This window comes from Bicyclus anynana, chromosome 23, assembly GCF_947172395.1.
Source record: "Bicyclus anynana chromosome 23, ilBicAnyn1.1, whole genome shotgun sequence".
NCBI classification, from domain to species: Eukaryota; Metazoa; Arthropoda; class Insecta; order Lepidoptera; family Nymphalidae; genus Bicyclus; species Bicyclus anynana.
Window position 1 is genome coordinate 5,099,131 of NC_069105.1, and position 27,985 is coordinate 5,127,115.

General features: G+C 42.5%; 3 protein-coding genes across 5 annotated transcripts; 1 reads left to right on the forward strand and 2 right to left on the reverse strand.

Moving 5' to 3' along the window:
• Window positions 1-107: 107 nt before the first annotated feature.
• Window positions 108-14,237, reverse strand: LOC112053322 (transcription intermediary factor 1-alpha). 2 transcript variants are annotated; one of them, XR_008252049.1, is made up of 6 exons: window positions 13,735-14,237; window positions 9,885-11,177; window positions 7,861-7,999; window positions 7,380-7,547; window positions 5,486-6,520; window positions 108-5,107 (listed from the first exon to the last, which is right to left on the reverse strand). XR_008252049.1 is itself a non-coding variant. In XM_052888737.1 (5 exons), exons 1-5 carry the CDS (start codon window positions 13,873-13,875, stop codon window positions 5,559-5,561), a joined length of 2,703 nt encoding a protein of 900 aa, XP_052744697.1. In that variant the 5' UTR covers window positions 13,876-14,237; the 3' UTR covers window positions 108-5,558. The 2 variants fall into 2 exon arrangements, 1 of the variants encoding a protein (XP_052744697.1); XM_052888737.1 differs by having other exon boundaries at window positions 108-6,520.
• A 250-nt stretch (window positions 14,238-14,487) lies between these two features.
• Window positions 14,488-23,563, forward strand: LOC112053332 (ADP-ribosylation factor GTPase-activating protein 2). The gene is made up of 9 exons (XM_024092726.2): window positions 14,488-14,646; window positions 14,718-14,909; window positions 15,364-15,495; window positions 16,119-16,226; window positions 16,980-17,093; window positions 17,487-17,588; window positions 18,281-18,528; window positions 18,929-19,361; window positions 19,775-23,563. Exons 1-9 carry the CDS (start codon window positions 14,572-14,574, stop codon window positions 19,874-19,876), a joined length of 1,506 nt encoding a protein of 501 aa, XP_023948494.2. The 5' UTR covers window positions 14,488-14,571; the 3' UTR covers window positions 19,877-23,563.
• On the reverse strand, window positions 23,557-27,712 carry LOC112053333 (tRNA:m(4)X modification enzyme TRM13 homolog). Of its 2 annotated transcripts, none has more exons than XM_024092727.2 (7): window positions 27,441-27,712; window positions 27,237-27,274; window positions 26,796-26,995; window positions 25,851-26,045; window positions 25,222-25,467; window positions 24,578-24,696; window positions 23,557-24,510 (listed from the first exon to the last, which is right to left on the reverse strand). In XM_024092727.2, exons 1-7 carry the CDS (start codon window positions 27,594-27,596, stop codon window positions 23,986-23,988), a joined length of 1,479 nt encoding a protein of 492 aa, XP_023948495.2. In that variant the 5' UTR covers window positions 27,597-27,712; the 3' UTR covers window positions 23,557-23,985. The 2 variants fall into 2 exon arrangements, with proteins under 2 accessions (XP_023948495.2, XP_023948496.2); XM_024092728.2 differs by having other exon boundaries at window positions 26,796-27,017; window positions 27,441-27,578.
• Window positions 27,713-27,985: the final 273 nt, after the last annotated feature.

Below are 27,985 nucleotides of genomic sequence, written 5' to 3' on the forward strand. Positions count from 1 at the left end.
GACGTCATTGTAACGCCAGCCACTCACTATAAAGTTTACCATCAAGACTTGACGGTATACTTGATCGTCAGATCGAGTCGGTATTTAGGATAAATAATACACCGTCGTCCAATAAATGGCATTTATTTTCTAATAGTAATTGTAATATTTTCGAGAGATTATCTAAAATATCAAATGTGACATAAAAATGTAGTGCACAACGTGCCGGCTACGAGCAGCCGGACGACAACAACCAAACGCCGCACCGGTGCGTCCGTGTGTCCGGGCACTGGACGCACAGTACACGCGTCCGGCGCCACTCTGAGCGAGTGTCCGGGCACTGGACGCACAGTACACGCGTCCGCGGACGTGTCGGCGCGGCCTTCCCTTAACAGCAACCCGACGAGTCATACTCTCTCCAAACGGAGCGCTGGCGACTTCGTATTTCATACCATTGTACTCCATACGAAATATTGTGCTAATCCCGACATACTAACTCAAATACAATCGGCGCTAATCACACTTTACTCCGATCCTGTACCAAATATAATTCATCTTACAATTCTGTATTATATTATTATAATAGATAATTGTTTAATTCCCGCTCAAAGTCTTACTGTTGAGTTTAGTTTTACAATCGATTAGCGCCAATGCCAGATCTAAAAGTTTATTTTTTCCCCACAAAGAACATGACAAGAACAGCACAACTATGACATTATTAGACGTGCCCTTCCAGCTGACTTAGCACCGATACAAATGTTTCACATTTCGTTGTAGAAGGCTCAGGGCCAGATTGACCCTTAGGCTATGCAATCTTTTTTTTTTAATCTATGAAAGGAGGTGAGTGAAATCATCACCAAACAATATTGAAATCTCCAAATCAAAGGTCATAGGAATTATTTTGATCTCTAGACAGTTGCTCAGTCCGGCCCTGAGGAGGCTGAAGGTGCCAGCGGAGGCTGAGTGCGCGCTCCGCCGGGGCGCCACACACGGTCTACGCACGTAACATGATAAACAACAATATTCTATAAATACACATACATGCTTGTAATTCTTCTCTAACTTTAACAATTATTTAATTTTCAAATAATAAAATGAGTTAATGGAGCCTCAAAAATTAATGTCCAACGTCGCTCACGTGGTTCCCGGATCACTTAAGCCAGCCGCAGACTATCAAGTTTACGGTCCAGTCTGCAAGACGTTTAGAGATGTGTAGTAAAAAAATATCGAAATATGGTTATAGGTACAATTTTGATATTTTTTAAGCTGGACTAGCAAACTGGATGATAAACTTGATGGTCTGTGGCTGGCGTGAGAACCAACTGTTCCTCAATTTAGGTACATTCGGCGCACGGCACTGATACGAATCGTAATCCACTCGTTGTTTTAACACTAATAGTTCGTATGTATCGTCGCAAATACCTCAAACTGTCGGGACTCCTGTTGCCTAAAAGATACGCAATCCTTGCATTCAAACAGGGAGCTGGTCACCCTGAACGTTTGTTTGACCTTGGTTGTAATAGTAAACGTACGACCAGGCGCGTTTGTGTAAAACTGAAGAGCAAGCAATAAAGAATCATAGTAACTTTCAATGCAGGCGCCTCCTTAAAACTATAATAATTTAAAAATACATTTCTGCTTTGCTTACTTTCCTTCAGTTTACACAACGAACGCGCTCGTCCTGTCGTCTTACCTCACTACAACCAAACCCAAACCATCATAAATTAGAAATTTTCTTTGCCGTTTTTAACTACCGTCTACCTAGGCCGAGCGCGAACGACGTAAGACCACAATCATGTTACAATTTAGATACCTAATAGTTGTGTATGTTAAGTAATTACATCAATTTAACACTAGTTCGACCACCCGTCTCCTACGCAGGACATTCTGCGGAATCCACCGCTAACAAATTATATACACAACACAAATAAATTAAAATCTTGGTACAGAACGCGACGTCACTGCCCTACGAGCACGAAGTGGACGGAAACCTTGTGATGGTATATTTTATATGAATATATTACAATAATTAAGTATAAAAAATCAATTGAAGCTGTCAACGGTACATACTTGCGCCCGAGTCTAACGCCAGCCACACACGGTCAATATACTGTGAAGTCTGCAGCGCGCTTATATTTTTTACTGCTTACATCCGTAAGTTACTTGTCGATATACTTGATAGTGTGCGGCCGGCGTTAGTCTAATTAATACGCATCTAATTTTTTAAATATAAGCTTCAGCAGGGTGCCCACTAGCCACTACTATTCGTGCTTTGTCATCTGATCACTTGTACCTATGTTTGAAGTTAAAAGTAGGTATACGTGTTTATGTGTGGTGTAGGTAGTTATTAAAATCAATCATGCCATCAGATCTATTCATACCAAGCTTAATTAGAGTCTAAAATAACTAAATCAAAAACATAATCTTAACAAAAAAAACGCCACACATCAAACAGTATAAAATTTTGAATATTTTCCTGATTTCCCGTGATTTTTCCGTTGATTTCACCGAGTTTCACTGACTATCCAGAGAGTGGACACCCTGTGTAGATATGCCCTCAATTTTCGTTTAATTAATTTATTAAGTACATTAAAGTCCGGCCGCTCAGAGATTGCGTTCCTGACACTGTCACATTTTTATATTATTTTATTTTTAATCACAGAGTAACCAAAGTGAGTCTTTACAAGCAACATACTGAAGCCGATGAAGCCCATAAAAAACTTTTTTCATAATTTGTATTTCAAAATTTAACACTAACAACAATTACGTAAATTAATATAATAATTACCAATAACAAAATAATTCTTTAGTTTTTGTGAACACTTTTTAAAATATTTAAAAACAGAAGATGCCATTATTCTTAAACAATATTGAAAATTACTGATGCGACTGTTCGCGTCGTACTGACTCGAGAATGTATTACTTTTTGAATTTCGTATTTGGAGCGGCTACCGTCGTGTTCCATACGCTCCATCTGTATATTATTGATTAATCTGTGTTTTTAATGTTATTACGGCTAAAAGATATTAAAATCTCATTGATATTATCTCTTTCATTGACATTGACAGGTGTCAGAAATGCAATCTCTGAGCGGCCGGACATTAAAAAAAGAGAAAGGAAAGATAATAGCGATAATACCATACTACCACTATATGAATGTCGCACTCCAATGGCAGTGTGAACTTGTTCCACCAAAGTTTAAACCTTTCTTAAGGCGCCATCGTTAAATATGCAATCGGTCAGTGATTATTATCTTCATGTACTGAATAGCATTTATATTTTTTAACTTCTTTAATATATAATTATATTAAAGAAATTCCATATATTTTTTTTCAATCTTAAAAATATTTTTTTGAATGCTGTATATAATAAGTAGCTCACACTTTGTCCACAATCATTGTATACTTTTTATTTATATGTTCTGTGTACCTACTGGTTGTAGGCGATTCAATAAATAATATAAATAAAAAAAAACCAAAGCAAGCGAACCATGGTGCAAGTACCTCACAAGAAAATCAACAACTTCTTATTTAACATTGTTTCGATCGCTGCACACGTGACGTCATTTAATCTTACTAACTTCTCTGGATTTATTTTAAATTCAACTTAACATTAGGACAACATTTGTGCATCTTCCGTAACAATACCAACTTACAACACACAGAGTAACATGTAAGTATTATATATAATATTATGTATACAAATGATAATTAAAACGAAAATCAAGTGATATTTACTCCGTTCGTTATCACAGTTTTAAAATTAAAGCGCGGACGCCGGCTCGAGTTTTGCAGAATCGCAGTTTCATAGCTAAAGGATGATGCTCAAAAGTAGGTATGGGAAAATACCCCCTGGCCGGCGCAAACAAAATGTTATACGTACAATAGGTATAAATGTGTAAATCAATGTCCCGTATTTAATGGTTAAAATGCAAATGGTATACACCACTTAATTATCTAAAACTAATTCGAATAGTTTTCAAAAATCTCTAGGGTGACCAAGTTATATTTTTTTTTTGTGTTTTAATTTTTTTTAATCTTGAATTAGTTTTTTCAATGCTGTAGCTGCTGTAATTAAGATGTTAAAGATCTGATTTTTGTTTTAACCATCTGCGTTTTATCCATTAATTACGGGACATTCATTTACACATTTATACCTATATCGATAGCTACTAATATTATACAGATAAAATTTGTAAATTTGTAGGGGTTACCTCTGGATTTACTGAATCGATTTTGAAAATTCTTTTACAAATAGAAAGTGACGTTTTTTGTGAGGGACGTAGGCGTACATATTATCCAATTTAAAAAATATATAATAAGGGTATTGCACTTCTGTCAAAATTCAAATAGCAATATCACACTAAGCAGTATTTATTTAGTCATACACCCATAATGCGAGTAATGTAAAATGTTTCGTTTGCGCCAGACCTGGTTTTATTTATTAACATCGTCCTTTACATCAAACGCGTATTAGGCAAAAAATAAATACCTACTGTAATTAATAATCCTATCAATTCAATTAAAATTTCATAAAACATCTAAATGTATGTAAAATAATTGTAATAAAAATTTATACGGGGAAAAAGAAATCCATTATTTCTATGAGAACTTCAAGACTTTATATTATTAATACAAAGTCTTCTCTTGGTACCAATTTTTCATGTCGAAGAAAGTTTTCCGGTGTGAGAAATAGGGAGATCGTTGATAAATTTTAATGGTTTACAAGATATCTATCAGTACAGAAAACTATCGAATAATGAATTACTTTTTCCCCAAACGAATTGTTTTCTGTATTGTGATTGTGGAGGTTCATCTTCGTGGCAGAGCGTCCCATGGACTCTCAACAATGCATAGAGCACCACCACGGTGAACCGCACAAACACTTGAAACAATGGCTCCCTCACACCGGCCCGTCCACACTGACACACACTGCCCGTCCGTCTGTGCACCGTCACATATCAACATAGAGACGTAGAGGCAGCTCTTGTGTTATATCACCAGAAACATTGCGTGCAACAGTCAAGTTGTGGCCGACTTCAGTGTTCGCTAACTTTGTAGTTTTAGATCATATATGTAGTTCCATTTCTGTACGCACATGGACATATTGGGGCGCGTCGCCGGTGCGCCTGTAATATGTATAATAATTAAAAATATATACACCGTGAAGTTTCCTTCATCTTAAATCCCAACATTAGTCCCACATAATGTACCCAATGTATATTATCCATTAGAGTTATTTAAAAAAAAAAAACAAAGTACAATTCAAAGAGTTACAACTGTAACAAATTTAAAAAATCGATTATTTTAAAACATTCTGTATTCAAACACCTACCTATTCCCCGCGATGCCGCTGTGCGGCTCTCGGTCCCTTTGAGGTCTTTCACGTTAGCCTACACTAGATCAAACTTCTATGACTTCATACTTACAAACAGGCTGTTTAAATTTTTCAATTATTTAAGGTAATTTTTAATATTGTTAAGGGCTTTCTCGTATTGAACCTATACCTGTCGAGGCGGCTCACAGACGGTGAAACTGTCACGGTGTTCGTCTCGTGTATTCAGTAAAGTTTGTCTCGTGTCACTGGCGCGGGCGCTTGGCGGGCGGCTCGCCCTCGCCGCTCCAGCCGCTGAAGTCGGGCAGCAGCTTGGCCAGCTGCGCGTCGAAGAAGTCCTCGAGGCGGCAGGCGTCGCGGTGCAGCGGCGAGTCGGGCGCGTAGTGCGCGCGCGCGTCGCGGAACAGCAGGCGCACGTCCCGCACGAACTGCGCGGCGCGCGCGTAGCGGCCCTCGGCACGCGGCTGCAGGCGCAGGCGGATGGCGTCCAGGCAGTGCCGGCCGTGCGGCGCCGGCTCGCGGAACGGCAGCGACAGCTCGTACTGGCAGTACAGCTCCAGCGTCAGCCGCTCCACCACGCGCCGCGTGCGCCCCGCCAGCTCGCCCGCCAGCTCGCTGCCGTCGTCGGGCTCGTCGGCGAAGTTGACGCACAGCAGGCACTGCCACGACTCGCTCTCGTCGGGCAGCTTCTCGATGGTGGGGATGTGGCAGTACTGGTGGAACACCTTGGGGCACTTGTCGCAGCACATGAGCTCGCCGCCGTCCATGCACACGGCGCACCAGTCCTCGTTGGGGTCGCCGCGCGCGTCCGTGGACGAGTGCACGGCGGGCGACGGCGCGGCGGGCGCGCGCTCCGCCACCACCTGCACGCCGTTGGAGTCCAGCTTGGCGATGGTGGCCATGAGGTCCTGCACGGACTCGGCGCACACCTTGTCCAGCTCGGCGGCGCCCGGCGCCAGGCTGGGGCTGGGCGTCTTGGGGTTGGTGGAGGTGACGGCGGGCGCGGCGCGCGCGCGGCCCAGCGTGATCTTGTAGTCGGGCTGCGGCGCGGGCGGCGGCGGCTCGCCGTTGAGCGCGTGCTGCGGGATGTGCCACTTGGCGGCGGGCGGCTGCGGCGGCGGCGGCGCGGGCGACGGGGTGCGCGGCCCGCCGCTGCGCCGCCCGCTGGCGCCCGCGCAGTACGCGCCGCCGGCGTACGCGCCCATCACTGCGGGAGAGCGCAGACTCACGCGTTACTAGCAGGAAGGCTGTACACGAAGACGCCTGAACCGATTTCTATAATTCGTTTTTGTTTAAAAGGTTATACTCCTGAGGTGGTTTCATTGTAATCATGTCAGGATCTGATTTTGGGATCCTGGAGAAATCGACGGGAACTTTCCAAAATTATGAAGGCGACTAGTGCGTTTATTAACTTTTTCATTAAGCACTACAATTTCATGAAGGTCTGAAGTCCATTTGATAATGGAGACGAGGGAACTCTTCGACGATTTACAGCAGTTACCTCGTGTTTGGTCTTGATAAATTTGTATCGATGAGAACTTTACATCTAGATGATTTGTGATGGTCTGGTGATGAAGACGACGAATAGTTAAGGGAACTCTTCAACAGTTCACAGTAGCCACTTTGTGATTGGGCTTGATTTACATGTATTGTTGGGAATTTTACTTAGAAGGTTTTTGACTATCATTAAGGGTCTGGTGATGAAGATAAATGACAGTTAATGGAACTCCTCAGCGGTTTACAGTAGCTATCTCGTGATTGGGCTTGATAAATTTGTATTGATGAGAACTTTTGGACTATGACTGTCATTAGGGGTCTGGTAAAGTGGTATAATTTCAGATGTGTGCATTTTAATAAATTAAATATAGTTTCTGATAGAACCACATGAAAGAGCACTGCCTTAAACTAAATCTTTATGATATTTTTACATGGCATGAATTTATACATCACCGGGTTAGCACCGCCTTCAAACTGATCACCATCGATTTTTAGTTTCGTGGGTATGTTTTCGAAGCTGGTAGAAAATTTTTATTGAAATGTTTTTAGTAATAATTTAGATGACTCACTCTGGTGATAGGCCTGCTGCATGGCGGGCAGCGCGCCGTGCGGGCCGGCACCGTGCGGGCCCAGGGCCAGCGCGCCGGCGCCGTGCGGCACCACGGCGAGCGGGCCGGCGGCGCGCGCGCGGGCGCCGCTCGCGTTCAGCAGCCCGCGCAGGTTCATCTCGTTCATGCCTGCGCCGAAGCACGCTCAACGATAACAAAACCTTGAGATTAACATTACATAACTGGGTGTCTACTATTTAGTTTGAAGGAATACTATGAAGCAGTAACAACATTCATTTTGTGAAAGGAAACCTTGGCTAACTTTGTAGGGACGATTCCAAATGGACAATTGAATATGATTGAATAAACTGCGATTTGACGACGTATTCGATTTTTTAAAGAGCAGATCAAAGTCTCAGAGTCATCAGGTGTCTTCCAAATTCTCACAGCGTAACGTTAATATGATTGATAATTTCGGTCCTTCGAGCCGAATGTGACTCACCGTGCAGGTGGTGCGGGTGCGTGGTGGACGTGACGTGCGGGTGGCGCAGCGGCGTGTGTGCGCGCGCGCGCGGCAGGTAGCCCCCGCCCGCGCCCGCGCCGCCCGCCCCGCCCGCGCCCGACACCGCCGCCACGTACGACTGCAGCACACCGATCATGCTCTACCACTACAGACACTGAACAACAATAGACAAGTCCCGAGAGACTCAACAGTATGATAGACCGCATTAAACAGCAAAGGATAAAGTAATTCAAAAAATTAAAATTCCACACGAAATCGTGTATATCTGTTATTATTATCTTCGATACAAGGCTCTTACTATAATTAATTTAACGTTTTAAAAACTTGACTTTTTAATGTGAAACTGTAGGATATTCTCAATATTCCTGTAGTTATGTACAAAAACTTGTGACATTCTTTTATTTGAAATATAAAAATAACTGAACACATCACAATTAGACTTAATTTATTTAGATTTAGCTGCTGTAAATAGCATGGTGGTGAAACAATCTAAGTACAAAATAAACAAAGCAAATTACAAAATGTAGTAAGCTAGGATGGGACATCTTTAGCACGAAAAAAGTTTTTTTTTTAAATATTAGGTACATAAAAATATTGAAACAAACCTGATACCGTGCCAAAGTCTAAGACATGAAAAGTAATGAAGTGAATTAGATAAGTGCGTATAAACATATGTTAGCACACAACATAAGGTGCAGTGTCACCGTACAATACTGGTGTGCAGGGTTATGTGGGAGCTGGACTGGTCGCCTGACAATGTTGAGGTTCACACAAATTTAGTGATGTGACAAATAATATGCTTAGTGTAGTAATATCATCGATCTCCTATTCAAAAGTGGATGCACAATCAGCAACCAAAAAACATCCCCACTCAATGAGTGCCAAAAACAACTTCTTTACTTTTTTTTTTTTATTCTTTACAAGTTAGCCCTTGACTACAATCTCACCTGATGGTGGTGGTGATGGTGAGTGATGATGCAGTCCAAGATGGAAGCGGGCTAACTTGTTAGGAGGAGGATGAAAATCCGCACCCCTTTCGGTTTCTACATGGCATCATACCGGAACGCTAAATCTCTTGGCGGTACGTCTTTGCCAGTAGGGTGGTAACTAGCCACGGCCGAAGCCTCCCACCAGCAAGACCTGGAGAAATTAAGAAAATCTCAATCTGCCCAGCCAGGGATCGAACCCAGGACCTCCGTTTTGTAAATCTACCGCGCATACCACTGCACTACGGAGGCCGTCAAAAACTCACACTCAATTCAAGTAGTTGCATTTGCAAATTCAAATTTCAATTCTGAGGGTGGAATTTGCTCTGAATTTGGGATTTATTGAATATTGCACTATATTTAAAGGACTTTAGGTATAATTTTCTATACCAATAATTCTAAAACTGTCAAAGCAAAAATGGCCAGTTTTCAAGTGAAATTTTCTTCATGACTGTGCATCCTTTTATTATAAGAGGTCAATGAGAAATATATCTTTTTCTACTCTCATAAGAAAATTTCAATTACAAAAAAAATTTTAAATTAACGAAATACAATTTCTTAATTCAAGATGTTAATTTTTTTTTCTTCACTTTTACTTGACTTTATTTTGTTTTATGGTGTTATAAATGGCCGCGGCTATAGTTCTGAGGACTTATATTTCTTTTTCTCTAATGCTAGCGCTACACATTTCAGTTCATCAGCAGATGTCACCTGCGAATGCGTCCGCGAACGTTTTGCGTCTGTGGCAAGTATTTGACTTCTATATTTGTACTATCTCGTATTATAGTACGAAGTGTGTGGAAGAGAGTTAACTAAAACGCGTTAACGCGTTAACTAGTTTTAAAAGACGTCTTTAACCCTACATCCTATCAGTCACAAGTCCGGGTCTTCACTCAAGGGACACTTCTTAGCGGGAATTGTCAGAACTAGGTTCTCATACAAAACTTAATCGTGTTTGAGCTAGCATACAGTTGTATTGCACGGGATAGACACAGCGGAGTACGAGACGTCGCTCACCTGATGCATGGCCACCTGCTGCAGCGCCACGACGGCCGAGTGCGGCGGCGCGGGCGCGTGCGCGAGGTAGGGCGCGGGCGCGGCGGGCGCGGGCGCGGCGGCGGGCCCCGGGCTGCCGCCGTCCAGCTTGCCGTCCACCACGATGGCGCCGATGCCGCCCAGCACGCGCACCAGCTCGGGCAGCTTGTCCAGCGCCAGCGAGATGCGCACGGGGATCTCGGGGTTGGGGATGTCGGCGCGCCGGCTCTTGATGCGCTGCAGGTGCGCCGCCACGGTGCGCTTGCTGTGCAGCACGGCCGTGTCGCTGCCCTGCTGCAGCGCCGCGTTCACGAAGTCCACGCAGTGGTCGGTGATGGCGGCCAGCTGCTCGAGCGCGTCCTTCTTCTCGCCCAGCGTGCGCTGCTTGGCGTCGCACACCTCGTTGAGGCGCAGCACCAGCTGCTTGCCGCGCGTGTTCACGGCGTTGGTCAGCTTGACCACCGTCTGCGTGATCTCGTGCACCAGCGCCTTCTTCTTCTCGGCGATGAGGTGCTGGCGGTCGCGGATCACCTTCATGGCGGAGCCCAGCAGCACGCGCTTGTAGCTCACCTCGGACAGCAGCGCGGCCACGGCGCCGCGCGCCTGCGCCGCCATCTCCGAGCTGAACTGGTAGCGGTGGTCGCGGTGGTGCTGCAGCTGGCAGTCGCGGCACGTGAGCCGGTCGCACGTCTCGCAGAACAGCGCCAGGCGCTCCTGCGGGTGCTCGCGGCACAGCATGTCGTGCGGCGCCGCGGGCCGCTCGGCCGCCGCCTCGTCCTTGCTCTTGATGGTGTGGTCCTTGGTGATCTTGAGCCGCTGGTGCGCCAGCACGCAGCTGTCGCAGATGAACTCGGCGCACTCCACGCAGTAGCTGGTGGCGGGCTCGGGCTCGTCGCAACCGTTGCACTGCTGCGCCGCCGCGCCGCCGCCCGCCGGCGGCAGCTTCTCCAGCACGAAGCGCTGGTCGATCATGTTGCCGGGCTGGCACTGCAGGCGGCAGGCGGCGCACGTGATGCTGACGCAGCCGGCGCCCAGGAAGTCGCGGCTGGGCGCCAGCTTCTCCTCCACCTTGCTCTTGATGCAGGGCTCGCAGGCCGAGTGCAGGCACTCCATGAGCTTGGGCGTGCCGTCGGCCTGCGCCAGCGCGCCGTGGCAGAACACGCAGCGCAGCGCCAGGAACGAGGTGCGCGACGGCGAGGCCAGCGAGTCGGCGCCCTCCTCCGCCTTGGCCACGGGCGCCGCGCTCGGCCCCGCGCCCGGCGCCGCGCCGTCCGCCTGCGCGTACATACACATCGTATTAGTCGACTCTAGCCATAGTGTGACTCAGCGGTTAGTAAAACATATGTATTACATAATGATTATGTGAGTGTACTGTTTATATAGGTTCTCAATGTGGGAAATCAGATTGATATAATGTGATGGAGACAATAAAATACCAGACAAATGTCAGACAGCATTGACATGACGGATAAGCATAGTAGAGTGAGCAGATTAAAGTAGTTTTTATTTAAAAAAATTACTTTAAATAGTCTAAAAAACTAAAAACACGCGTTTAGCACGCACTAAAAATTACAAATATTGAAATTAAGTCACATAACTATTTTTCCATATTCCTGACAGCAAACCCTTTCATTTGATATCCACATCACGGGGGGTGGATTTCAAACAACCAGTCCGCCATCTTGGGGAGGCCATGTTGGATTTGTAATGATTGATGATTGTTTCTTAGCTAGTCATGTATTGTCATCAGAACTCAGAGCGTGTTCATAATTTCATCCTAATCGAAAACCAAATCAATAAAACTTGTAATAATTGTTTCCAAATCATCAATAGATTGAACATTCTTTGGTTTTTGATAATTTTTTGATTATTATTTCGCTTTAATCTTGTGACATAGGTCTACTTAATTCAACAATAGTCGATTCGTCTTTTCACAGATACTCTGAAGTCCTTGTTTATAGGCACCACAAATGTGTCTCGCCACCGTCCACTCGTCCACCTCATTAAACAATAACATATTCTTACGTTTTTCTTGCTGAATTCAGAAGATGATCTATCTTTATTGGCAGTAGATGTTGACCTTGACGGTTTGTTCCATTAAACCACTGAGCATTATTTTTTAGAAATGTTTCCTTAAACCTTGAAGCTTTACTCCAACGTCTGTTAAACTGCAGTAGTAAAGTAATGTAAATGTTTGCTTTAGAAAATTCGTCAGCACTTTGTAAAAACTCAATCAAACTTGAAACATTCTTGCCAATTTAAATATAAACTAACATTACTCATGTCATGTCATTTAAATTTTCTATTAAATGGCATAGAAGTAAGTATTACGTTTATCAAAGTTCTATTAAGTATTGTAAAAGCACATTGGCACTAGTAGTTCTACACTAAATCATTTAGCACACTGACATCACATATGACAAGAGGCCACATCCTTGTGGACAACAATGAAATAAAACACATTAACTTGCAGTGACTAATCCACAAATAACCCTCATAGTTTTTCCAGTCAGTCTGTCTGTCCGACCAACCGACTGTCAGCAGTTTGGCACAGAGACTTACTACTATAGTGTGTTTTTTCTCTACAGAGACAAAAATGACGTTTCATCTGTTGCCTGATTTTTATATGCAGTAAATAAGGACGTCAAAATCGATATTCAGGAATTAAATGATTCCTTAATATCGATTTATCAGTTAAGGACCAAAAAAATTTTTATTATTGATGAAAATATTTAACTGATTCACAATTTTATCAATGTATTCAATAAGTGTATTTATAATTTGATTATGATAAAAAGTATTTCAATGATGAAGGATGCAAACTATTAATTATTGGATAGTATAAAGTAATTTATAAGCTGTAGAAACGTATAAGAATTATTATAGGTATGTTCATCATCATCGTCATATCAGCCGATGGACGTCCACTGCAGGACATAGGCCTTTTGTAGGGACTTCCAAACATCACGATCCTGAGCCACCTAGTGGGGGGTCGACCAACACTGCATTTTCTAGAGCAGGGTCGCCTATCCAGCACCTTGGGACCGTAACGACCATCGGCTCTTCGAACTATGTGCCCCTTTGCCACTTTAGCTTTGCGACACGTTGAGCTCTGATATCAATAACCAAAGTCACCGGACTTTGGTTATTGATATCATAATTACACATTTTGTACATTTATTTTATTTCTTATGTATCATTGTATTATTTTTAACGATTTTAATCGAATCAGAATCGTTAGGACAACCTTATTCATTGTAAGCTGGTCATATTATTTTTATGTTTGACATTTCTAATTGTCATTTCAGTCTCTGCTTTAAAAAAATAGACTTTAGAAAGCTGTAAATTAGCATGAGCATGTACATTAATAATGTGAACATTTTTGTAGAATACCTTCCCTACATGTATCAACAAATTATTGTTTTGTTTGTTTGTAGTTTTGTTTGTTGATAAGATCTCACAAAATACTTCAATACTTACTACTTAAAAATTGTGGTAAGGCAATCCCACAGGAGATCCCATACAAGAAATCTCTTTTGTAAAAGTTTAGAATTAAAATAGTTACAAAAAATGACTCTTCCGTCTCCACTAATCAAAATTAAAGAGAATGTGCGTGGAGCACAGTTTATCTTTACATCAGCTGTTTGAGAAATAGAAGTGTGGTGGCCAGTGATACTGTTTACAATGTAACAGCTAGTGCCATGCAACAACAGCCCAGTAAAGAGTGTAGTGTGTAGAAGCAATAACATCTTCAATTGACTGATTTAAATTCCATTTTAACATTCTAGGTAAAAGACAAACATGTGTGTGTAATATCACAGAATAGCCATACATTAATCCGCGAGGAGCCATCGGCGAGCTCGTCGGGCGCCTCCTCCTTGATGGAGACCCCGAGCAGCGGCCCAAGGTCCATCAGCGCGCGCTCGATGTCCTCTCCACACCCGTCGGCAGAAGGAAAACCCGCGTTCTCCATTTGCGATAACTAGCTGAACACTTTCCTCGTTATTTCACTCGCTTGAGTCTCATTTTCACCGAGGAAAAGTCAGTCGAACTTTCACTCGCAGACCTCGACGCTCGCGCACGTCAACATAACTAATTGAGCACTTAGAGAGCGCAAGATGAGGCTACTCGAAAGCGATTTCGAGTGCCCTCGCTAGCACTCGACGAGCAACCGAATGGATTCACTGACGCTAAATATAGTAGAACCGAGTCTTCCACGGCGCGAATATGCAGTTAATTCCATTTGTTTTATATATTTCTAGTAATTTTACAAATATTTAATTTAACGTGCGTCCTTTCAACATTTTCTCTAGCGACGGACTATAGACAACATAGAGGAGAGAGTTTTATGTCAATTTGTCACTTATGGATTTGCCATTACTTTTTATTAGTGTAACAGATTAAATAAAGTTTCATGATTCGTTCCTTTCGAGAAAAAGTGTTAATTACTGTGCGTAACTGTATGGTTAAAATAATGACATATCGAAATCCATAAGATATTTTATTGTTCTTTATAAATATCCCATGAAATTATGAAATCCTCGTCTCTACTCTTAGAAATAGAATATATCCATAGATAAATAGATTCTCTTTTTCCTAATGGCAGCATTGGAATGTGTCAAATGAGCTGGTGACTTGACAACACGAACACGTCAAAATCAACTGAAAAATGGCTGACTCTGGGCCAAGTAAAAGCGATATTGAAGCAATATTTTTACGACTTCGTTCTATTCCCGCGAATAAAGTGTGTATCGTTACAAGGATTAACCATAAAGGAAGCTAAGTTTATTGATTGTTTGCTATCACTGTGCGCAGGTATGTTTCGACTGCAACGCGAAGAACCCTACGTGGTCATCGGTGACGTACGGCGTGTTCATCTGCCTGGACTGCTCGGCCGTGCACCGCAGCCTCGGCGTGCACCTGACCTTCGTACGCTCCACGCAGCTGGACACCAATTGGACGTGGAAGCAGCTGCGGAATATGCAGCTCGGTGGCAACATCAATGCGGTACGCAGTCGTGTGTTTTTCGTTCAGTTCGGCGGTTTTTTTCTGGTCCAGTGTCGCAGGTCATCTCCATTCTGAATATATTTAACATTGTAAGCTCTGTACAGAAGCCTAGCAGTCTGTGAGATTGCTGAGGTTGTCTAAGACATAGGTAGATTATGCGTACACCTGTGAGACTTGGACCCTTTATATGTTTGTGTATATTGTTCCAAATAAGATTTGTAGCAGTCAAATACATTCACATTATAAATAAATAATAAATACTAATGAAGCCCAGCTCCAATAATTGTATAGTATTCCACATTTTGTCTTATTCTCAGTTTTTGCTTGTATTATCACTTGTATATACAGTAATAAACTGTTTCAAGAAAATACTTTGAAGTTGCTTACATTATGTGTTGAGTATGGGAGCTACGAGTCAGAGATATGTATGTCTGTGTATATGTTGTTGTGACAGACACAGTTCTTCCGCTCGCACGGGCTGGTGACAGATGACGCGCGCCAGAAGTACAGCTCTCGTGTGGCGCAGCAGTACAAAGACAAGTTGAGTGCACTGTCCGAGCAGGCCATGAGGACATACGGGACCAAGGTTTGAATCACTTCTCCTCATTGTTAGGCACTGGTTACAGTGTTACGAGAACATTGTTATACTGGCTCTAACAGCTCTGGCTATTTGTACTGGCTCTTGAATTGTGACTGAGAGGAAAAACCAGTTTTCCAATTTTCTGTATAATTTTTTAATCTTTTAATTTTTAAGACCGTTCAACATAACTTAAAAAAATATTAAAAAATAGATGAAGGAAATAAGTTTAGCTGGCATTGTAAATAGAAGCTATGCTTTTTCTGCATTTCTGTCTACCGTGCACTATTGTTGTGTTCTGACCTGAAGGATACAGTTGCTGGTATAATTGGAAAACAGGCACATGAGGCTTCACACCTGTACCTCTGTAGCTCCAGGTGCGGTGCAGACTACTGCTCTGTTGTAGGCACCGGTGTGCCATTAACCATTAAGTGTGTCGTCTGCTTGTTCTGCCGAAAAATTTAAAGCAAAGGTCATAACTCATATATTGTACTTAGACTTGGTTTAAGCTTTGATACATCCGATTATGTTATGATATAGTACAGTGTAATATTTGAAATAGTCATTAATTTCACAAGTTTGTAGGGAGCGTAGGGAAGTGGTATGGTGTGGTGAAGTTGTTGTGTTTCCAGCTGCACCTGGACCCCGCGCCGGCGGAGGTGAAGGAGCACAAGGAGCCGGAGGTAGACTGGTTTGCAGAGCATGGCCAGCCCACTAACACTAACGACATTACCCCGCAGGTAACACCCACTGCCACTCAGTACTGTGGCAGCAACACACGGCTCACTGTCAACAGTAACGGTACACTTGGCAGTAGCCGACACTGCTGTTTGTATTTTGTTTATTGCAGTGCATTGAGTGATGGTTTGAACTAAAACTTCTAGGACACTTGACTTGTGGAGTAAGCTATTCAGTACTTACTTACTTACTCCCGGTGTTACAAAAATTGTAATCAGGCGAGGCAAATGGATATTGAGAGGGAGAGCTAAGGAGGTTGTACTTCAGTACCACACAACTAAAGCACAGTAGTTATTTTTCCAACTTTTTTTTCAAATTTGTGACATATAGCAGATGAAGTATTCAAGTAAGCTGTAAGTTTTTTCACTTGTGTGTGTTTTACTTAAGCAGCTGTGTTGCAACAAACGGATGTGTTGGCTCTAGCAGCCGAGTGAGTGTTCCTACTAAACTGCATTGTATCATCAAGACCTATGCATTGGCACTTGTACATTTGTTTCATTGTGTTTGTTAAATATAGAAATTTCCTGTCAATATTTAATTGTCTGACTAATTCCTCTTTTAACAAGATAAAGGCCTGACTCTTGTTCTATCTGTAAGCCTACGGTGTGTGTCATGACATACCATGTTAAGGTATAATGACACATTTTTGGCCGATAGCATTAAACTGTAAATATCGCTACAATTGATCCCAAAAGACCCGTCTTAGGTCTACAGGTATTGAGAGTATTATTTTCATCAGCATGTGCGTGTTGCAGGCGATGTCGGGCGGGGGCGAGAGCCTGAGCTCGGAGGCGCGCCTGTGGGGCGCTCCGCAAACCGCGCCCGCGACCGCGAAGCCCGCCGCCAGACCCGCCGCCCGGCGTCCTGGGGTAAGACCACTGAAATTTCTATTTTCAATATGATCTTTTAAATAGGATCAATATTTCCATTCCTCTCCATCTAGTCGGAAAAGACTGTTAATCTATTTATTTATTACATGCGGCACCAACAGGTTATGTTAATTTAAATTGAGTTTTACAAAACATGGATTAGTTAAGTTGTTGTGTCATAGACCCACTTATAGGTTGCCGCAACATGTGTAGTCTCAAATTGAAACTTGAAAAAAAAGCAATAAATAGGGTAAAACTGTTAGGAGTGGGTACGACAATAGTTGAGCGGGCGTGTACTCTGTGATGAGTCTGGTCCTTTTACTGTTAATGCTATTGAGGCTTTTGTCTTTAGAACAAAAGTGTAATTATAATGTGTGTTCCCGTGTGTGGCAGGCGGGCGCGCGGCGCGGCGGCGGGCTCGGCGCTACCAAGGTGGCCGCTAACTTCGACGACATCGAGCGAGAGGCCATCATGGCGGAGAAGCTCAAGATGGAGGTGAACTATCTATTGCTGGCTATAACTAATAGAATTGCGCGAATTCGTCAGCTTGCCATCGTTTGATATCTGCCTGAGTAGAACTTCTCTCAATTTTAGTTACAGATTTTAGGTTGCAGGAAAAGTTCATTAATAAAAGATTTTGGTATTTTGAAAACTGGATTTGCCACAAACTGGATTTTGATCAGTGTGTTTTCAATTTTTCTTAGCAGGAATATGGTTTTGTGTCTCCTACCAACACAAAAGAGTGTTTCAAAGTGAATGGTAATTTGAGTTTTTGAAAGAAAACTAAGTCGGCTGAATCAAATCAAATCAAATCATTATTTATTTGAAGTAATATAACTGGTGAATATGGTTACAGCTAGTGGTTGTTTGATGGATTGGTATTCAATTCATTTATTTGCTGAGTACACATAGCTTAACAAATCTATTTGGACATTTATGGTGTATGATTTACATATAATTTAAAATAAAAATCAATAATAATTACATTATATTAAATTTGCATAGGTAGGGTTAAAAAATTTTTTAATGTCAAATATATTAACAAAGTGTCATCACACAAAATCACAGGCGTCCTTTAGTAAAAAATAAAATAATGAAATTAAATGTACACACACAACTATTATTATTTTGACACATCCTATCTTGAAGCGCAGAATGGATCTGCCTAAAATGTGCCACCTCGGCAGGTGAAGGAGGCGCAGAGCAAGGCGAGCGTGGAGGCGGTGGAGCGCGAGGTGGCGTCGCTGCGGCTCGCGTACCGGCCCGCGCGCGAGCACGCGGAGCGCCTCGGCATCGCCGCCGCCAGCCGCGCCGCCGCCGCCGGCGTGTCGCACTCCGCCGCCTCCGACATGACCGCCATCGAGCAGGAGGGCGCGCCGCCGCCGCGCGCGCTCGACGAGCTGGACGACTTCAACAACGTGCTCGTCATGATCAGGTACGCCTCGGCCAACGGACATCAAAACGGCAATGATTACACCAATGGGATTATTTGATTTTGCAAGACTGATACAAGGTAAGGCTGCAATGCAACCATGAAATATGGTTTGGAAGCTAATAAATAATTAAAAATAATACTTAACTGTAGTAGAAATGCTCTGCTGGATCTGTCGTAGAAATATGGCAAGGTCTTGTGTTTGGGCCAATTTTGCTTCTTATTAAATTTATTGACGTTCATTGTGTGTGTGTGTTTCTTACATATGACATCACTTTCATTTAAAAAAAATAAATTGTGAGTTAATTCTAGCTACCAATCTTTAGCCCGGTTATAGGAGGCTTAGTAATGTGGTGATACGAATAGCTTGTACTTTTAAAACTCAAAGAAAACATCTGTTCAGGAACGAGCCGTACTCTGGGTCGCGCGGGCTGGACTCGCTGCTGGGCGACGCGCCGCGCAAGCTGGACTCGTCGTGGGAGCACATCGAGCCGGAGCCCGCGCGCCCCGTGCGCTCCATGTTCAGCGACGAGCGGCCCGCGTCCGCCGCCGCGCCCGCGCCCGCGTCCGCGCGCAGTCGGCCGCGGGTCAAGGTCGAGGAGGAGGACGACTCGGCCGTGAAGAAGTTCGGCGCCGCCAAGTCGATAAGCTCCGCGCAGTTCTTCGGTGACCAGGACCGCGGCTGGGAGCGCGGCGGCGACGGCGGGGGCGGGGGCGGCGGCGAGCTGTCGCGGTTCGCGGGCAGCAGCAGCATATCGTCGGCCGAGCTGTTCGGCGCGGGCGAGCGGCCGCAGCGCGCGCCCGCCTTCGGCGTCTCCACGCCCGACCTCGACGACGTGAGTGCGCCGCACCTGCGCTGGTAGTCTAAGAGCTCATGACGGTCAGATCTTCGTCATTTTATATGACGAGGTTGTATGAACCGAAGCACAATGTGTGTCTATATTGTCGTTTTCGATTAGCTTCGATATACTTTGTAAACTAGTACATCAATTTCATTTTCAAATGTGAAAGTATGGACTTTCACATTGTGTGTTACTTTACGCAGATATACTGATGGACTTTTTTAAACCCGACTTTTTGGGAAAAAAGTAGCCTATATCATACTCTTACTCCATATACCTAAATTCACCAGTATCGGTTCAGTCGTTTTGCACTGTGAATAGATAAGAAACAGATAAGCTTGCACATATCGCCATATATATAAGTTGGCCGGGTGGTTCGCTGGAGTGACGCGGGGCTGGTGTTGCAGGTGCGCGAGTCGGTGCGCGCGGGCGTGACGCGCGTGGCGGGCCGCCTGTCCTCGCTCGCCAACGGGATGGTGTCCTCCATACAGGAGCGCTACGGGTACTGAGCCCGCCACGCCGCTCCGCACCGCCTGCCGCAGCCTGCCACATTGTACAGTATACAACCTGTTGACGTTGTAATAGTTGTATAGAAAGTCTGTTGAATTTGTTCTTCGGCTCGGTAATTGGACGGCTTGGTCGCGAACTTTTATTTAAGGCGCATATTAAGAGCACTCTTTCATACATTTCTTTTTTAATAAATGATGAAGTTATGAACATTAAAAATGAGACCTCCTGCTAGAAGGTGGTTAAAAAAAATTATTTTATATTAGAATAATAGTGCATTATTCTCATATAAAGTATTATTCTTAAAAGATTCTTGGAAGCAGTACCATACAGTGGTGAGTCCTATAAATGAAAGGTTAAATTGAGTCTGCTGTAGTGTTTATATTATGTATTTATTTAAAAAAAAAAACATTCAGGGAAAATTCTTCTTGTGGAGAGTGGTAGGTGCGTTGGATTTACGAATATGCTTAGACAATAACTTACTTATAATTATTATAATTACTTATAACTTAGCTCTCCGGTAGGATTTCCGACTGTTTATACTGACCAGTCGGCCGCAGGGAATGGGGATGTAAATAATGCGTTTAAATGATATTAATTTTTAATAGCACTATATATATAATAAAGATTTAAATAACACTTTATTTTCCATAAATGTTTTCAGAAATAACTTAATATTAAAAAATTGCATACTAAAAGGGGATGGAATTTTTAGTATTTTGCATTTATGTTGTAACTAGAGTTCAAATTATATGCTTGTGTAGGTTTAAAAGTGTTAACCAGAAAAAAAAAATTAGCTGTGTTAAAGAAAACGAAATAAATAATTTATTATACTAATATATTCAGTACAGATGGCTAGGAGTCCCTGTGGCGCCCCAAAGCCAGTATTTTCCGTATTTCTAGTAAGGCCGTCACTAGAATTTGTTTAATATTAATTATGTTTATTATTGATGGGATGTTACGAAATATATAAACGCACTACTTACTGAGACAATTGTATTTTTCACTGGATGCATTGTGATGTGACATACAGACACTGTACTATACTATAGATATTCTATTTGTTTGTGTGAAATTGAAAGTAGCATTGCAGGAACGTCATTTGAATTTATCATCATCAGACTATCGCATAGCATGGACTGATTGTTAAGCAATGGTTTCTTGGCAACCAGTCTTTCGCCTCGCTTTGTATTAATTAATTAATATATTAATATATCTTTAATAAACACAAACAAACGCGATTGTTCTATCGTAATTATAATAAACCACTCATATGAGTGTACATAATATGTCATATGTACAATTGTACAGTGTACCGACTTGAATATATCACTCCATTGAAGACTAATCACATTACTTGACCCTCTTTCACCTGGTGAAGGGCTCTTGGGGCGGATTTTTGACTGGTGGGACGCTTCGGTTGTGGCTAGTTACCAGTTACCGGTAAAGACAATGCAAAGATTAAGCGTTCTGGTATGATGTCGTGTAGAAACAAACCAAAAGGAATGTGGATTCTCCTAACAAATTAGCCCACCTATGTCTTAGATTGCCATCATTGTCATCATTGGGTGTTATTTTCAATAGAAAGCCACGTTATGTATCATAGGGTATATTTTGTTCTGCAATATCAATGAAACGCGGGAGAAACCGTATGGCGTCGGCTAGTAGTCAAATCTGTTAGTGATGGTGTCGGCAGCAGGAGTGGGACTGTAGTGGGGACAGACTATATCACTGTCGGCGCGCTTGTGAATATAACCTCGTTTCACCATTTTGTACATCGACACTACAGTGTGTATAGCCGTGGATAATATTGAGCACGGTTTTCATTGTGTATTATACTGTTATATTTACAAAATGTTGGACCGCTCATTTAAAGCCGAACTAATCTGCGTCTGTGTAGCTTTGGAACTAAGACAAACTAAGTCTGTACAATGTACACCTTACCTACAAAAAGAGATAAACACACTTCTAAAAAGTAGACAAAATAAACTAAAGTTTAATGTGAGGATGTATGCTCGTACAAATATTGAATATTACAAGCAGTCTAAGATGCTACAACATAAGTTTGTCTATATATCGCGATCTCTTTCATCCCATCACAACGAAAGAGAGAGCGATAAATATCTATCTTGATCTTTCCGATTTTCCGATGTGACGAAAAGTGTAATCAAAAGTATTTCTTGGTCTACATTCTACAGGTCTAATATTTATTTTAATGACCATTGTGTGTAGCAGTGCTCTGTACTACTCAGTTTACTTGTGACAAGTAAACTGAATCTGTTTTTTATAAAGATTTATTTTATTTTTCCAAATGCATATATTTCAACAACTGTACCGCGTAGATGATATGCACGCCCCGATGTGCACTATTTATAGTCTTCAAATGTACAATTCTATTAGTTTGGTGAATTTTGTTTTATATTTTCGATAATATTATAAGTTGGCGGAGCGCATTTAGTATGTAAGTAGGTAGGCAATATTAGAATCTATTGTTTTATATAGTGCTTGTTTTCTCCATCGGCTCGCTGGCCAATACAATTGTATCATTATTTCTGATACTGCACCGTTGAATAAGCTTGATTTCGGTGCAATTACAATTGTATAATACTGCTCTATTCTTATAGACTATCTCTGTCTAACACGATTCTATAGACTGAGAGAGATAGTGAAGAGTTTGACACTTACTGTAAAGTTGTACGTCACATGTTACAGAATAGCGCTACAGCATAGTGTAGCCGCAGGCTCAGCGCAACACGGAGCGGTGCCTTTGGTTGTATGTGTGTAAGTGGTTAAAATGCACTATTATCTCGTATTACAGAACTACCATTTTTTGAGTTACGATATTATTATCTGCTGTGTGAATAATTTTTTAATGACGCAATATCAGGGCACCTCAGTTCGCTGTCGCCCACGCGCGGTCTTTGAAGTTCGGTGATATAGAAAAAGTCCATGTTTAAAACCTTATCATAAAGCAATAAGGTCTAAATTTCATTGACTTTAAAGTGGTAGTACTGTATGTACCATTTGTCTCTATCAGGGAGAGTTTTACTAAATTCCAATAATTAGTTGTTATTTTTTACTTTCATATATTTTTGTTCTCTAAATCATAAAAATATTTATTAATCCGAGTTTGTATTGAGGCAGTGTTTCTTGGTGAACATAACTTAAAACTCGCGCTTTTTAAAAGAGCACATATTTTCTACATTTTATCTATTGACCAATACTATTTTTTTTTCAATAAATAATGCAATAATATAAAATTATATGAGTTGAGACGTTCTAGGATGGATTGATAACGCAAGGCCAAGTGAAGCATTTTATACTTTGGTTGTTTTGCATTTAATTACATTAGCTGCCCCTCTCACTCTTGGTTATACTGTTTATACATATTCCCTTTTTCTGCTTGTAATGTTTTTCCTGTTACTATGTACTACTACTACTACTAGTTACTAGTAAATCAAAGCGCAGTGAAAGTTCGCCTCGGTCCCTGTCTCGATGCACTTCTCCTCGTATGATAAGCTTTCATATCAGTTATATAAATATTCCGGCGTTCAGCTCCTACTGTAAGATATTGAATATTTTGGCATTTGTTTAGTTGTACGGCCGTTTGTAAAGAAATATAATTATAATAATTAGAATTTTAGACAATGATTATTATTATTGATAAAAATATACAAAACTATATTTGCTCAACTTGTTTTATTTACAATTAGTAAACCTAATAACAAAATAACATCTGTTATATTACAATTTTTTAATCTTTTATTGATTCTCGGCGACTAAGGTAGGTACGTGATATGTTCCGTGTTGCGTCAACAGAGAACTGTGACAGTGAGGGATCAGAAAGTGTCAAATGCAAACAAATTAATAATTGAAAACTGCTATGTCAGTAATTATTTGTTTTGGTTAGTTTTTAAAAATAACTGATCCCATTTACAAGTACAGCTATGGTAAATTAAATCATATAGATAGACGAAAAACAAAAAGGGGCCTATAAATGAACCCTGAGGGACACCTATGAAAATGTTTTCGTGACTGACTTAATAAAAAGCTATACACAGATCAAACCAAAATAGCAGTTCTGGATTGTCTTATTTAATAGTGTCATCAGTTAGATAGGTTTAGTGGCCACTATGCAGACGTTCTCCAGCGAGACGCCGGCGGGCACGTAGTGCACCAGCCGCGCCTGGAAGCCGCGCGCGCGCAGCTGCAGCACGCGGCCCCAGTCCAGCAGCGCCTTGGCGCGCCGCCCCACCGCCGCGCGCTGCTCGCGCTCCAGCGCTACGTGCTTGGAGCCCAGCTCTTCGGCGATCTCGTCGGGAGCCAGCACATCGGATTTGATATGATCCTGTGTACCACTGGCTTCACTGGAGTCAATATTGTGTATTTCTTTAGCTTCCAGTTTATCAGTATCGTGTAATTCATTGGCTTCACTGTCTTCAGTATTATGTGCTTCTTCAGCTTCATGTTTGTCAGTGTTGTGTGTTCCACTGGCATCATTGCTATCAGCATTGTGTGGTCCGTTGCTGCCGTTCGTGTCTCGCTTTCGTCGGTCGCGGCTTCGGCCGTCGCCGCAGGTGGCCCAAGACACTATGCCCAGCAGCGTATTGAAGTCGTCAGCATCTACTCCTAGGTCCTGCGAATGACAAGTGGCACTTAGTTGCGCTACGTGGCGAGAGCACAGCGACTGGTCGGAGTGTCACCTGCAGCACGGCGGCGGGGTAGGCGGCGCGCTCGCAGCGGTGGTGGCAGCACGGCGCCAGCACCACGCCGCGCACGCGCCCGCACACGCCGCTCGCGCTGATGCAGTGCAGCGCCAGGTCTACAATCAGTCACTGGTTACATTAGTATACACACATACATATTATAAGTGTGGACTGACGACATCAATTGAGCCGCAGGGATTCGCTGGATGCAGGCGGCTCAGGATCGGGATGTTTGGAAGTCCCTACAAAATGCCTATGTCCTGGAGTGGACGTCCATCAGCTGATATGATGATGATACATATTATTACCTACGCCTCATTCCCGTAGATGTAAGCAGATCCTTCCACTTGCTACAATCCTTGCTTTTCATTCTTCTTCTTCAACCATCAATCCTTTCATACACGTTCTTTGGTTTAGAGTAGTGACTATATCAACCTTTAATGACTATATCATGGAGTTGGGCCACGAGCATTGACTTTGGTTGTACCTTTACGACATTGCATTCCTCCGCTGTTGCTGGTTTATTGCTGTATTTAGAAATTTCATAACTATGAACGTTCCTGATGTAGGCGACATGCAATTGTCTCAGAAAAGTTGGAACTCGGCACAAAAGTTTAAGGGTGGATCAGTGAGTGTCGTACCCGTGGCGACGCCGCACAGGTGCTTGGCGAAGCCCACGACGGCGGCGCAGTGCTGCACGGCGGGCACGCGCTCCAGCAGCAGGTGCGCGAGGTCGGCGCGCAGGCGCGTGACGGGTGCGAGCTGCTGGCTGTCGCGCAGCTTGTTGTCGCGCTTGTGGCGCAGCGCCGCGCGGTCCACGAGCAGCACGCGACTGTCGCGCGCGCCGGTCGCGCCCCACGCCTGCCACACGTAGTACGACAGCTGCCCTGCGATCGAACCACTGGTTGTACCGTCCATTGGTTGTTGGTAATCTTTGAGCGAGAACCTAGGATCATTTGTCATTTGTCATGAATCATTTGTCATTTCTAAAAAACATTAAACCCCCCAAACTATTTACACGTGTCCCGCCAGGTACCACTGTTAAATGGTTGTCTCCTTTGACAGATCATGAGGGTTTGCTACTGAACTTTGCTGTAAATACTCTTATATCTAAACTATACTGTATGTATATGTAATACTGAGTAAGTAAAGCTGTTTGTAAACAGACACAAGGCTTGCACATGATGTGTCCAGCTCCATTAAAGAGCCAGGCCTCCTTCAGTGACATGTGTCAAAAAATGTATTTAAAACGGATCTTCTTGTTTCATACCTTTCCCGGCTCCCAGCTCCACGTAGGCGGTGTTGTCAGCCACGAGTCGCTCGCTCTCCATGAGGTGCATGAGGCTCGACACCTGCCGCAGGTGGCGCCGGGAGCTCTCCGTGCGTCCGGCCTCGCTGAACTCCTGCAGCAACGCGCTGTGGATCGGTTGCTCGGGGACGCTAACTATACTGTCTTTCAAATATGCTGCAAATTTAAATTGAAATAACACTGAGTCTTAGGAATAAGCAAAACTGTTGTGAGAGTCATTGTCTTGGAGGCCGATCCTCATTACGAGTTGGGGCTCATCGATGGGTACAGTCTTCAAATGTCCAGGTTAAGTATGCAGTTACTATTCAAATGCCTCAGAAAGTCACCTAAGATGAATAAGGAGTCACTTCTTTTATTTTTTTTCTTGGATTTTTTATACTATATTTTACCAAGCAAATGGTCTTGGCTAAACAATTCTTGGCAGCGGAAATAAGCAAAGAGTTCTCACTTAAAGCACTACCACTACTTAAGTTTTGTCATGCAATATCTGAATGATCCACAAAAGTCCCTAAACAAGACACACACACAACTGCTATGGATACTAGAAATGAACTCCGCCCAGAATATATGTATATGGATTTGACACATTTGCACTTTATTTCTGGCTTTTTAGGATTTCAGTAGACGTATAGTGCAAGTAATGGACTAGTAAAATAAAATATAGGCTAGTATATTTATACTAGCGGGCGCCCTTGATTTCGTATGCGTGGCATTCAGTTTTCCACAAATCCCGCGGGAATCATGATTTTTCCAAGATAAGAAGTAGCCTATGTGTTAATCCACAGTAAAACCTATTTTCATTCCAAATTTCAGTCAAATCACTGCAAAATTGACAAAGTTTCCTATGAACTTACGCCCCCTAATTTATCTATTAAGGGGTGTGTAAATATCTCTACTTATACTTACTATCATAAAGCACATTTACTTTGTGAATAACTTGCAGTATCTTCTGCAGAGGTATCTGAGAGAGCGGCAGCCGAGGGCTGAGGGAAGAGTCCTCCTGTGGAGAGGGTGCATTGATGTTGTGCACAATGTAGTCAGGCAGCTCATGCTGCCGAGCATTGCATATGCTGAGGTGTTTCTCCAATTTGCGTGCATAGCAGGTGCTGGGAAGTCCATAAACATAATCTGTTGTATGTTGTAGTAATAGTCCATTAATTAAAATGTTCAATAAATGAAATAATCAATTATATTTATCAAATATAACGTCTGCATATAATTTGCGTTTTAATATTATCACATATGGCATAAGTAATTACTTAAGTAATTGAAGTGCAAGTAACCTTATTAAAAATTTGGTTAAAACTTTCCAATAATTGTAACTTAATATTTATTAAAATTACTTACTGTTTAGGATCATTGGGGCATGGTATTCGAGTATCGTCCTGAAAAGTTAAAGCATAATGTTAAGAGCAACTTTACAAAATTATAGACAACAAGGGGTTATGATTTATAGTCAAAGCTGAGTCTATCATGAGATAAATGATAAATGAAGGAAATTCCTTCGAGTTTAATAAGTGAAAGTACAAGTAGATGGTAGTGTAGTGGTACCTGTCCATCTTCAGCTTTAGGTTCTGGTTCGTGTTCTCCACAGTAATGTCTCCCGGGTTTAACGGTCATGCGGCATAAACGCTTCTTTCTTACAACGAAATATTGACATTGAGGACTCACATAACTGTGTTCTAACAATTTAGATGAGTCGCTCATTTTATTTTAAATATTTGAGACTTTTGTTTTAAATTGAAGTCTTTGTTTACATTTTTTTCAGTCCACCTCAGCTCATTTTGACATTGACATTATCATTGATGAATGTGCCTGACGCCTGTGGCTCCGTCCGTTTACAGTTTACACCACTATAATTTACTTAGACAATTAATAACTGGACGCGGTTCGCTAACCGTTAGCCCTCTGGCAAAGATCAAAAATCTATGATCTAATGCGTTTATAAAAACTGTTGCTACAGAATCGATGTTTCATTGTTGTAATCGTTTTCGTTGTGTAAGGAGCTCCCTAAAAATGCCGGTTTGTGTAGTTAAATGGCATAAAAAACGGCCAAAAACTTGTAGTTTAGTAAAAGATGGAGTAACGTTTCATTT